Below are 13,566 nucleotides of genomic sequence, written 5' to 3'. Positions count from 1 at the left end.
TAGTTGTTTTTTGGGGGTTTTTTTTTTTTTTTTTTTTTTTTTTTTTAGGACATTGTGTGTTAGAGAGAGAGAGAGATTATCAAGAACTAAGTGAAGACGTAGGTATCTGATTCAAAACTACAGAACTCGGGGCCACACAGGAACAACAGTTCATGCTGTGGGTGGTGTGGGGACGCTCACTTCCTCCCTGTGAGAGTCTTCCAAACCTGGGTGACTACCATCAGTCCGGACCCGGATTGCCTATCCATTTAACCCAAAGTTCTCGAAGATAGCCTAAACTTGACCTCGTGGTTTTCTGTGTGAGGGGGTCTGCAGTGTGTGCTCGTCTGCTGTCCGCAAAGTGGAGCAAGGCCGACCAGGTGACAGGTGCTGACTGGGGCCAGATGAGGTCACGTTTGCCCACTTGCACACCTGTGGGAGCAAAAGTCCTGAAAGTGGGGCCCTCAGGAGGATGCCAGAAAGTCAGATAAAGCAAAACCCACTGGGACCACAATGGGAATGCACAGGTGAGATGCGCCTTACCTTCTCCCGGGTGTGCAGACTCTCTGCAGGGCAGACACACACCCAGATGCGCCTTACCTTCTCCAGGTGTGCAGACTCCCCGCAGGACAGACACACGCCCAGATACGCCTTACCTTCTCCCGGGTGTAAAGAGACTCCCCACAGGGCAGACACATGCCCAGATGCATCTTACCTTCTCCCGGGCGTGCAGAGACTCTCCGCAGGGCAGATACCCTGCCCATACGTGCCTGGCGTGAGTTGAAGCCACCGGGTCCAGGACTCGAACCGCGTTCGACTACATGGGAGTCCAGTAACACAGTCATTATGCCAACTGCTGGTCCCAATCCTCGCAATCTTAACTGAAGGACCGTCAGTCTGCAGAGAAGGCCCCTCTGTCAGCAATGTGTCAGGACCTGGTAAGCCCAGTCAGGTGGAGCTACCGACTCACTGATCGGATGCTTCCTGAGCAGCTTTGGGGTACATTTAGGGGACCCATTTCACTCCAAAAGGACAATGTTGGTCCTGAACCATCCCCAGCAGCAAAGCCCGTACAACAGCGTGGGCTCCCAGATTTACACTAGGGTAGACCACACTGGTCTGCTCATGGCGCTGACTGAGCCTTGGGGGTGAAAGAAGGAAAAGCAAGGCAGGGAAGAAACAAAATAGCTCCCAGCGACTCAGCCGCGGCCTCTCCCCGTATATCACACGTATTGTTCCTGGTCCTGAGGACAAACTTGGAAGGGAGACTTTATTCTCCTACGAATCAGGAAGCTGAGGTTAAGGGACTCGCCCAAGGCCAGTTTCTTATTTAGCAAATATTCACTCTTCACCAGGAGCTGTTTTACAAAATCAATGCTTTTCTGCCTGTGCAGAGCTTACGTTTCAGTGTGACGTTTCTCAAACCCTTGACGATTATAACTCATGGTAGGATTTACATATTAGACTATCACACGATCTGTGCATCACGTAAATACACGCGCATGCACTTGAAACGCCTTACACACACACGCACTTACTGGAAGCAATGCCTTCTCTGGTATTTTCTTTTCTGCTTTATCTCTCCCTTTTTAAAGCTTGTCATAGCCAATTAAACTGATTTACAGTCTACTAAGTCACAATCCGCAGTTTGAAGACATGGTCCTAGCTGACCTGAATGGAAGGGAAGTACTGTTGACATTCACCAGTGTTTCTGTAAAGGCCGGGAGTCATCAGCACCTTTCTCTGTGTGGCTTAAAGGTAGAAGAAGGGGGCCAGTCCCGTAGTCCAGTGTCCAGTGCTGTGCAAAGAAAGCTGAATCCCACATGGCCGACCACAGTTCAAATCCTCTTCCTTCCTTATTTTTCTTTTTTAAAGTTTTTTGCTATAGGGCGCATGTGCTCACCAGAAAGATAGAGAGAGAAAGAGAGACAGAAAGTGAGAAATCACCCCCCAGGGGGGATGGTCATGCCACAATCCCTTCTCCTCCATTCTCCTCCCGGGATCTTGGGCACACACGCACACGTGCCCGGCATGAGTTTAAGCTGCCAGGTCCGGGACTCGAACCACGGTTGACTACATGGGAGTCCAGTGACATAGCCATTACGCTAACTACTGGTCCCAAATCCTCTTCCTTCTTGAATGCCATGCTGAGCACATGTGCACGCATGCGAACTCCAACAACACAGAGACACGGAGGAAAAAGGAATGTGGTGTAGCCACAGCCTGTCAGGGAATGTTTTTTTTCCCTCTGAGGCAAGCACACACGCCCTGGAGAAGTTAGTTCATCAGTTCATTAAAATAAGTTACATGGAGGAGAAAGAAGACAGGAAGTGGGAGGAACCACGCACCTCTTGTGCGTGCAATGGCTTTGTAGAGGCCATCTGACTCCAGCGGGAACCCCAAGGTCCCCAGACACCATCTCTTCTCCCCTGAACACCATCTGTGTGCTCCCATGGGTAGCTCTGTGCTTTTCCTCTTTCCTCTAACCCTTGTTCTCGCCCGCAGGCTGACCACAGAGTATCCAGGCCACTACGGGGAGGAGATAGACATGGTCTCCTACAATTACGATTACTACATGCGAGGAGCCACAACCACCTTCTCCGCAGTGGAAAGGTGAGGAGGTGGCCCCTGCCCCCTGCTAGGGCTAGACGGGCTGGGAGCGGCTCCTGCAAGGATCGTGCTTTGGGAATTCGATCTGGAATCTTCCCTTCTCTGGTTTTCTACTTGATCAAGAGCTAACTGAGGGTTTGGCTGGACAGCAGAGGGCAATGGGGGTGCGCTGTTCTCACGCACTCATCTCACCCTCGGCGAGGAAGATGGGTCCCAGCCGACTCCAGAGCAGAGCCCTGCATGTGGCGCCCTGGGTCTCTGCACACTCTCTCTTACTCGGCTCCAAACAGCACTTTTTCTCACCAACCCACAAAAGGAAAGGGTGACAATGGCTGGACCCTCTCCAATCCTGGGCCTACGCTGGGATTCAGTCCCCCTTCTGGGATCGAATCCTCCTCTAGGAAAGGAGGGAAGAAAAAGGAGGAAGGGATTGGGGAGGAGCACACAGGAGCTCCTGCCGTGGCCTGGTTGGGTTGCTGTAACACAACATCCAATGTCTATAAACAACGGGAACGGATGCAGCTCTGGAGGCAGGAAGCCCAAGACCGAGATCTGGCAGACCCCGCATCTGGTTCTGGCTCTCCTCTTCCCAGGATCGAGATCTGGCAGACCCCCACATCCGGTTCTGGCTCTCAGCTTCCCAGGCAGCACTTCCTGGCTAGTCCTCACGTGCTGGCAGGGTCACGCCAGCTCCTTTCTACCTTCCATGGGGCACTAACCCCGTTCATGAAGGTAGAGCCCTCTCACAGAATCCCGTCCCAGAGGCCCCATCTCTTAATTCCATCACACCGGGATGGCGTTTCAGCGTGTGATGTGGGGACACCAGCATTCATGCCATCACACCCACTAATGACATTTAGACATGAAAGAGGGGCGACTGTGTCTCCACACAGCTGGGAATCTTTTTTTCTAATGCAAGAAAAGAGCTTAGATAACCTACAGAAGAAAACAAGGCTGTGTTCCTTTCCTTTCTCCCCCATTCAGCGTACATTAACTCACTAAATGATCGCTATGATAAATTCGAATGTGATTACTGTTTTGTGTCTATTTACATTGTCAGATGAAATTGCATCTCTTAGCTGGAGCTAACTTATTTAGTATGACCTAGAACTTAAAAGAGAGCGCGCGCGAAGATTGAGTGACTCTGAGAAAGTGCGGACGGGCTGCAGGCTCCGTTGCCGCTCATTCCGCCCAGTTCTCACATGTTGCTCTCTTTTTTTTAGAATTATTTATTTAATTTTATTTATCATTATTAATACTTTTTAATTTGCTACAGGGCATGCATGCTCACCAGGCTGAGACAGAGAGAAAAAATGAGAAAGCGAGCCTCCAGATCTGGGACTCAAACCCCGTCGGCATCTGGGAGTCCATCACCTTAACCACCACACCACCTGCCAGCCCCACACACATGGTTCAAGTTCTGTCCCTGGTGGCTTAAAACACCCTCTAGGCCCATGTGCACGTGTGTCCCAAATCCCAGCAGGATGGAGACATGGAGACGGGACGGCATGTACTACACCCTACTGCAGAGGGGTGGTGCTGTCTCCCTCTCCCAATTCCTCTGCCTGTTTCTCTCTGGTGAGCACATGTGCCCCTGGCAATTAAAAAAATAATCCCCAATTCCCATTGACAGAAAAGTTCAGTTATCTGGACTGTTCAGAATCGTGGAAAACTGAGACATTATGTCATGGCATTGGCTTCGAATGAATATTCATCCAAAACAAAACGAAATGAATACATCCTTATGCAATTTTGCTGCTGTCACTAACAGTTGGTGGCCTCAAGATCACAACTCAGGGTTCTTCAGCTCTGCTGGGAGAAACCCTGTCCGTTCAGGACTACCGGGTGAGGGCTTCCCTCCGCCTGCAGATCGGGCGGTTCCCTCCTGGAATAGTTTTTGAGCTTGCACACTGGCCATCTGGTGCCAGCGAAGTCTTTGCCGCAGGGTCTGCCTTGGGCTTCTAGATGGTTAGCCTCCCTCCCAATGCCCTCAGCATTGCACTCCCAGCTGTAGCAACAGAAATGCTGCCAGGCGTTGCCTAGTATCCCCTGGGAACAAATCTGCCTCTGGTTGAAACCACTCTCCTGGAGGAAAACCAGATACTGAAACTGAATGAATCTCTGGTCCTCCTAGGGCCAAGGCTGAATTCTGATCAGCTCCATTTACAGCCTCTTGAAAGAGAGGTGGGACTGCCTGGTCAGGAGAGCTTGTCGGTGCACAGCGAATAGAACCTGGACACAATAAGTCTGGTTGGTAAGCACACATGCCGCCAAGTAGCTAATCTCCACCTAAAACAAGCTATGCCCTCTGGTGACGATGGCAGAAACAATATTGGGTAGACGACCCAGTAGTTGACCCCCAAGCTCTCAAAATTTGTGCTGGGGACCCTATTCCCAGTGGCTCTGCACCAACCACCTGGAGTGGCAGACAGAGTACGAAGCCTCCCTGGGCAGGATGAGCACAGGGCACCTGCCTCCCCTAATGGAGCAGCCAGTGCCGCTTTCGAACCCAGAGGACTGACAGAGGCCTTCCCAGCTGTAGGGTCAGGGTACACTGAGCTGTTCCCTTGCAGATGGAAAGGAGGAAGGACAATGGCGAGGTTGAGGACCTCGTCATGCTGGGACACATGGAATGACTCTTTCTTTCTTCCCTTTGTCGGGACTGTGCGAAGGACGTGTGTGTCATGTCCTCAGGCCAGGTTGTGGTAGCTGGGTGGGGAAGCAGAGTGGTAGCAGAGAAAGACCAAGATTTGAGCCCAACAAACTCAGAACCTGGAGCAGGTACCTATAACTTATATTACCTCAAAGCTAGTCACTTTTTTCTCTGCACCTGCTCTTCTAGACAATGAATCAAACGAGGGTTCAGTGAGGAAGCACGCGAGCCATCTCACACAGTCCCACACACACTGACACGCTCAGGAAACAATAGTGACAATGAGCACCGTCCTGTTGAGGTCTTACCCGCAGGGGTGCCGCAGGGCGTTTTGGTAAACGGACAAATAAAGAGCATAGTTGCCCTTGCAAAGAACATTCCTTAAAATCCACCCACACCCCGTCTTTCACTTCTGAGCGATATGTGTGCACCCCCACCATCCCAACGACTTAAGCCATAGCTCTCATGCCAGGATGGCATTCCCAGGATCTGAGAGCCATCTTCCTCACTTCATTTCTTGGAATCGTGTTGTTTGAAGGAAGCCATGGGTGTAGCATGGAGCCCACCCATAGGGAGGAAAAAAATCAGAGAAAGCGGATAGCTTTTTTTTTTTTTTAAGAATTATTTTATTTAACTTTATTTATTCATTTATTTTAATTTGATGAGAGAGAGACAGAATGAGACAGAGAGAGAAAGTGAGCGAGCAAGCCGCCGGGTCCAGGACTCCAACTGTGGTTGGGCACATGGGAGGTCAGCACCCTAAACCACCATGCCACATGCCCGCCCCTGGTGGCCTTTATTTTTCATTGTCAAGGAGTCCATGCACCCAATAGAGAGACACAGAGAAAGAAAAAGAGAAAGAGAGAGAAAGAAAGACAGAAAAGGAAAGAGAAAGAGAAGAAAAGAAAAAGAAGAGAAAGAGAAAGAGGATAAAGAGAAAGAAAGAGAAAGAAAGGAAGAGGGAGGAAGCATCCCCAATGGGATGTGGTCATACTGCAATCCTGACTCCCCCATTTCTCTATCCCATCAGGATTCAGGGTGCGCACACGTATGTCTTTCAAGCCACCGGGGCAGGATTTGAACTGTGGCTGGACATGTAGGATCCAACTCCCTTAACCACCAGGCCATAAGGCTGGCCCTAGATAGCCTTGTAAAGGAAGATTCTTGGCAGTGAAATGACGTTGGATAAATGCTTCATTCTGAGCTGTTCGCCTGTATGTCCTTGAGGTTCTGAGAGTCACATGACAGCTGTCTGGCGAGTGGATGGGAGCCCCCCTGCTAGCCACCTAGCCAGCACCTTGAGGGCAAGCTGACCTCACAATCTGTCCTTCAGAGACACCGTAGAGCAGTCTTCTAGGAGCAGAGCGGGGTCAGATGTCCCTTAGCGCCTGGGTGTCCAAATGTCCTTCGCCGCTCTTGGCGAGCAGAGGTCCCTCCCGTGGTCTCTCCCACTGATGTCACTGCCTCACCTCCCCGCAGGGACCGCCAGTGGAAGTTCATCATGTGCCGTATGACGGAGTACGACTGCGAATTTGCCAATGTCTAGAGCTGCCTGGCACCAGGGCCGGGTGAAGCACCAGGGCCGGGATGGAGGGCACCCCGCTCATCAGCGTCCTCGGAGACCCCACAGCTGTTTCTGCTGCTCTTTCTTTTTACCTAGGCGGCTGCAGCAATGCCAGCTTCCTGGGCCTTTCCAACTACTCTCGCACTCGTAATAAGCCCACAGACACTACTCTCTCCTGACACAGGCCATCGCACCCGCGTCTGGGGCTGAGGACGCACCCTGCATGCACTCGCGCAGCCGTGCTCGCCGCAGGGCTTCTCCAGCACCCCCGCGGCCTCGCTTCTGCTCTCACTACAGAATGAGTGCAGCTCAGCGTCTCGGAGGCGCGGGGAGGTGCAGCGAGGAGTCCCTGCAGCCCCGTGTGTCTGGGTCACACCCAGGACCTCGCCGAGAGCTCCCTCCACGTGAGCCAGGCGTGCCTAGCCGTCCCATGCAGAGCTCTGCGCCCAGGGTGAGGGGCTGGGAGGTGAAGTGGGAAGGTGGGGCCATTGGGCAGAACTGAAAGACTTAGGGTTGGAGGGCACCCCGACTCAGAGGAGGAAATTTAGCGCACCCTGTAACAGAGACGGCAGGTCTGGCGGGTCCCGTGGGATTGCCCCAGCCAGTGACAGCCAGGGAGAAGAGGGATGCCAGAGAGCCGGACTTGGAAGACCAGAGCAGCCAGGCCACAGGTGCTCAGAGCACACCCGGGACCCGAGCAGGCTGGCACGTACCCGGAGGCCCGGGGAGCCTGGCACACACCTGGGCTGTCCTGATTCCCACGTGGTCTGACAGGTCGTCCTGGGGCCCACTGTCACCTGTGTGGCTCAGGAGTGTCCTCTGCAGAGGCGACGCTCTCCTCTCCTCCTGTGATGTCTCTGTCCCCACCCTTTGTACTCGCCTCATCACCAAAGAAATAAAGCCACGAACGTTCACTAAGCCGCAAGGATGAAGAGTCGGTGTCTGCTCTCTGCCCATCCCTTTCCAAGCTTCACCCATTCCTTCTGATTTGTGCCAGCACCGTGAGGCCTCCATGAGTGGGTGGCCTCACAGGGGTGACAATGGCAGAGCGAGACTGGGGAATCGATACTCAAACCATCAAGCGCCAAGTGCCCTGCGTCAGGGCCGGGCACAGGGTGGAGCTGGGCTTCTTTCCCGAGTCTAACCTGCCCGTTTCCCCGCACCCTGCTTCCCCCTCACCTGGACTGTCATGTGCCCTTCCAGTCCTGCAGTCTGCCTCCTCTTTCTGCTCCGTCCTGCCCTCCTTTATCCTGTCTCCCTGTGCCTGGAGAGCAGCAGCCAGGCAACCAGAGGCCACCGCCTGCCCTACACCACCCTGGGCAGGCAAGGTGGCGACCCTGCTGCTGGCAACTCCAGCGATGGGGAAGGCAGAGCCGGTGACGCCCTCTGTCCCACTGCAGACAGGGGGCTCTGCCTTAGTCCCCCCATTTCAGTGTGCCTGCCTCTCCTGGCACTGTCCCTTCACAGTGAGGAGCTTCACAGCGTCACCTCCCACACAGGGGGCCATTAATATTTCAGCGATTGCAGAGCGGGCTCAGGAGGCCAACCAGGAAATGAACTTCCTTGGCCGGGGGTGTGGGGTGCCCAGCGGGCAGGAGAGGGTGTGGAGTGAGGCGGGCCTCCTCCAGAATGGAAGCGCGGGCTGGGGCGGTGCCATGGGCCAGGAAGGAAGGGCTCCCCAGGAGGGGCGAGGGAACACGCAGCAGGAGGGAGAGACCCAGTGAGATGTGTCTGCGTGGAGTGTGACAGACGTAAAGTCTCACTGAGGGAGAGCTTTCACACGGGGCCAAGGACAAAGATGGGAAAGAGGCCGACGATTTAGGTTGGATCTGAATAATTTACGCTCTTATTACCATACATCCATCCAGAGAACTAAGCCTAAGCCTCAGCCCGAGGCCGGATCCAGATCTCTGCTGCGGGTTCCGGTTCTCTGTCACCTCGGTGTCCAGCCTCCCACGGCCTTGCCCCACCGTAGGGTAAGCCATCTCCCCTCCCTAGGCCTGCCGTCCAAAACGAGGTGTTGATCTGGGTGACCACTGTCATTTCTTGAAATTCTACTGGGTTGTCAAGAAAGTCAGGATGGATTTTTTCATGCTTTTCGATGCAAAAGTGCGCCGTGACTTTTCTGACGATGCAATAGAAGCCGATGAACTCTGCCTCTGCCCGAAATTGTTTCTAAAGGGATTCACTTGCTAAGGCTTCTTCCAGGCAAGACACCCGGAACTAGTTGAAGACTAGGCCCTCCGCCTGGCTCTGAGCGCAGGCAGCTTGTGATGTGAGACCATTTCCTCGTCTGCCAGCACAGACAGAAATGCCTTCCCCAGCAGCTTCACCAGACGGGCCACATGGAATGAGAGGACGACAGAAGACCAAGACCGACAGGACTCCCGCTTCCCAAGGCCCACAGCCCACGGGAGATTAGCATAGACAGCGGAGGTGAGCGCAGGAGCCCTTCCCGAGGGAGCCCGGCTCCACTTGGCCCTGAAAGACAAGTGGGATTCCATAGTAAGCAGAAGAGACCGTGGGCTCCGGATCCAGGCCGCCTGGGTGCAAATCATGGTTTGTCACCGTGACTCAGCCACCCCCTCTTCTGAGACTGTCCCCTGCCCCACAGAGGTGCCGATGGTACTCATGGTGGGCTGCTGTGAAGGGGATGAGCTCGCACCCTCTCACGCAGAGCATGCGCCAAGCAGATGTAGTGAGAGAAGAGGAACAGGTGGTGTAAGGGCTATGTCGCTGGACTCCCACGTATTTGACTGCAGTTCGAATCCTGGACCCAGTGGCTTAAACTCACGCCGGGCACGTGTGCGTGCATGCCGAAGCTCCCAAGAGGAGAATGGAGGAGAAAGGATTGCACCATGGCCATCCTTCCAGGGGGTGATTTCTTGCTTTCTGTCTCTCTGTCTTTCCAGCAAGCGCACATGCCCTATAGCAAAAGCCCTTCCAAAAAAGAGAGAGATGGAACTTAAGTTGGCTCTTATTCATTTATTCGGCCACCGAATCAATCAGTTATTCAGTGATTATTAGAAACTACCCAATAACCTAGGAAAAGTCCCTGTACTCCAGACTAGGATTATCACCTGAAGGAGTCAGACAAGCCCTCCCACTACAGCTCAGCCAAGAACAGGGGCATTTCAGTAGGGCAGGTGAGGGCTAGGGTAGGAAAGGGTGGGAGAGTTCTGGGCACGGGAACAACATGATGGAGGTATACAGGAAGTGAGCCCAGGGAATTCTGGCCTCACAAGGGGGTCCGGAAGGCCCGACTCACAGTCACAAGGCCCTGAGGAAGAGTTGGAAGCTCACGTTGCACCAGAAGGCATTCCACCACTGGAACATGTTCACTCCAATTTATTATCTCTGTCTATACTCAGACGTAATCTGGGGGCTCCTGGTCCTGGAAATCTAAGGAGGAGATGTACTGGCTCCCCAGAGCCATGGCCAGGAGCCCCTGCTTCCCCGGCATGGCACCCCACATGGGTCAGTGCTGGACTGCTTTCACCCACACATTCAAGTCCTCCGCAGACGGTGTCCTCACAAAACTGTTAGTGAATGTGCATCAGTACCCTGCGACCCCCCCAGAAAATCAAAACTGTGGTCATTACTGCCCTGCAGGTACCTGCTTGGTCACCGTGAAATTAGTGGTTCCTGCCTGATGGTCCCCATCTAGTGCCAAGCCTGCCTGGCTCTCCTCTCTGTCAGCACCGCCCACTCCCGACAGGGTGGCCAGCACGGGGCCCGCAGGACAGAGGCTGTGCGGTCCATAGCCCGAGACCTTACCAAGTCTCCGTTCTACTCACTGGTTGATTGCATGCGAGAGGGCACAGGTACTCGGCAGAGAGACGGCAAGGCCAGGAGGGTAAGGACGGGGAGCTTGCTCATGCCTTCTCCTCCTCTCCCATCCTTCAGGATTTGGGGCACTCACACAGGGAGCCACCGGTCTAAGACTCGAACCCTGCAGTCGGCCATGTGGGACCCAGCTGCCTTAACCACCAGGCCACAGAGCCAACTCCAGTCTCACCATTAATCCAACCTCTTCTGCTTGTTCTGCCTACCCAAGTCACACTGTAAAGGAGCGCTATGGCAGTGGTTACCAGTCTGGACTACAGGCTGGGGCCGGGTAAGCAGACCCTTCCCAGAATGATGGCCAGACCTCCATGGCGGGTGCCCCTACTCACTAACCTGCTGGGCCCTGCTGTTCAACACATTCCTTAGAGCAAGGATGAGAAAACGTGCCTACCTCAAAAGTCAGCGTAGGGAATTCCAGTGATGGTTTCACACAGAGCTCAGATGTTCGTGGCACTTGACTTGCACAGAATGGAAACCCCTGACAATGGGGAACCAGCCCCACTCCCTGTTAATTTAAACCCCGATGCGCGGTCCACTGCGCCTGGCTGAGTGCTTGGCCCCATCGTGGTGCGGCCACGTCCTGCTCACAGGCCTCGGGCTGCCCCCGGAGGGGCCCGGGCACCAGCGTGAGCGAGTAACTGCACCCGTGAGGTACTGGGTAGAAATATTCCCAAATGCAAGTGCAATATCCTCTGGATTGGAGCATTGCTGTTCATTTCTATATCCTTTTTCTTTCTTCCTTTTTTTTTTTTTTTTTTTCTGATGGTCCCCATCTAGTGCCAAGCCTGCCTGGCTCTCCTCTCTGTCAGCACCGCCCACTCCCGACAGGGTGGCCAGCACGGGGCCCGCAGGACAGAGGCTGTGCGGTCCATAGCCCGAGACCTTACCAAGTCTCCGTTCTACTCACTGGTTGATTGCATGCGAGAGGGCACAGGTACTCGGCAGAGAGACGGCAAGGCCAGGAGGGTAAGGACGGGGAGCTTGCTCATGCCTTCTCCTCCTCTCCCATCCTTCAGGATTTGGGGCACTCACACAGGGAGCCACCGGTCTAAGACTCGAACCCTGCAGTCGGCCATGTGGGACCCAGCTGCCTTAACCACCAGGCCACAGAGCCAACTCCAGTCTCACCATTAATCCAACCTCTTCTGCTTGTTCTGCCTACCCAAGTCACACTGTAAAGGAGCGCTATGGCAGTGGTTACCAGTCTGGACTACAGGCTGGGGCCGGGTAAGCAGACCCTTCCCAGAATGATGGCCAGACCTCCATGGCGGGTGCCCCTACTCACTAACCTGCTGGGCCCTGCTGTTCAACACATTCCTTAGAGCAAGGATGAGAAAACGTGCCTACCTCAAAAGTCAGCGTAGGGAATTCCAGTGATGGTTTCACACAGAGCTCAGATGTTCGTGGCACTTGACTTGCACAGAATGGAAACCCCTGACAATGGGGAACCAGCCCCACTCCCTGTTAATTTAAACCCCGATGCGCGGTCCACTGCGCCTGGCTGAGTGCTTGGCCCCATCGTGGTGCGGCCACGTCCTGCTCACAGGCCTCGGGCTGCCCCCGGAGGGGCCCGGGCACCAGCGTGAGCGAGTAACTGCACCCGTGAGGTACTGGGTAGAAATATTCCCAAATGCAAGTGCAATATCCTCTGGATTGGAGCATTGCTGTTCATTTCTATATCCTTTTTCTTTCTTCCTTTTTTTTTTTTTTTTTTTTTGGAGAGGTTTTTGCTATAGGGGACATGCGCTCACCAGAAAGACAGAGAGAGACAGAGAGACAGAAAGCGAGAAATCACCCCCCAGGGGGGATGGCCATGCTGCAATCCCTGCTCCTCCATTCTCCTCTCGGGATCTTGGATACGCACGCACACACAACCAGTGTGAGTTTAAGCCACCGGGTCCAGGACTCAAACCACAGTCAACTAGTCAACTACGTGGGAGTCCAGCGACATAGCCATTACTCTAACTGCTGGTCCCTCTGTATTCTATACTTTTATGCCTTCCCCAACTATTGAGAACACTTGCCATTATGTTTAAAATCAAAGGAGAAAGGTCATCTTAAACTTAATCTATAGAACAAAAATAGTCACTCAGTCATGCAGGTCAGCCTCAGACTGTGTTCCAGCTGACAGGTGACCAGTGGTGGCTCACAAGAGCAATGACAAAGCCAGCTCCTTCCAGCTGATCTGATATGCAGAATCCCTGCTCTCGCATCCACAGAGACTCCTGAGCAGATGTTCAGCCCGTCACGTGACTGACAGAAACTAACAGGGAAGCAGAAGTCGCCCTCTCCCTCTCCTCCTCTCACCAAAGCCCTCCTGCAGGGCCAGGCAGGACTTGGCTTCCCCAGGAATCTCTCCTGCATCTTTCAAGACGGGCGGGGTCCTTGCCCGGCCCCCTCGGCATCCTGCGTCTTTCCTCTTCCCGAGGGCAGGGGCCCTGCTGCTCTTGTTAACTGGTAGATTTACGATGTCTCACAAGGCATTTTACACGCCCTGGGTGACCAGGAAATAAGTGTTTTGCTTTGATTTTTGTTTTTGCGGTAGAGTGCACATGCCTCACATACGAGAGAGACAGAGGGAGAGAGGGCAGCGCTGTCCCAGGCCTCCAGTCTGTCAGGGTCTTGGGAACCCAAATGTGAGTACACATCGTATTTTCAGGCCTACTTGGGTTTAAGCCCATGGTCAGCCATGTGGCTTCACGTGGCAGTCACTAGACTATGCCACCAAGGCTGGGTCCCACCACGTATGCTTTCTGACTGTGGTTCAAATCCCGGACCTGATGGCTTGCTCTCTCACTTTCTCTCTCTGTCTCTCTGTCTCTGTCTCTCTTGCATCTCATAAATTAAAGAAAAATAATGGTGAATGAAATTACTAGGGTGTCAGAAAAGTCGTGACATGTTTTCCTAATATGTC

General features: G+C 53.6%; 1 protein-coding gene across 1 annotated transcript in view; it reads left to right on the top strand.

Moving 5' to 3' along the window:
* DPT (dermatopontin) overlaps positions 1-7,724 on the top strand; it is a 31,663-nt gene extending 23,939 nt beyond the window's left edge. Inside the window, exons 3-4 of the mRNA XM_006147044.2 lie at positions 2,485-2,592; positions 6,722-7,724. Coding sequence (XP_006147106.1) covers positions 2,485-2,592; positions 6,722-6,788 — 175 coding nt within the window. The 3' untranslated portion in view covers positions 6,789-7,724. The remainder of the gene's footprint in view (positions 1-2,484; positions 2,593-6,721) is intronic.
* The last annotated feature ends 5,842 nt before the right edge of the window (positions 7,725-13,566 follow it).

Source organism: Tupaia chinensis, unplaced genomic scaffold (genome assembly GCF_000334495.1).
Source record: "Tupaia chinensis unplaced genomic scaffold, TupChi_1.0 Scaffold000198_1, whole genome shotgun sequence".
NCBI lineage: Eukaryota > Metazoa > Chordata > Mammalia > Scandentia > Tupaiidae > Tupaia > Tupaia belangeri.
This window is presented reverse-complemented; position numbering and strand designations above follow the sequence as displayed.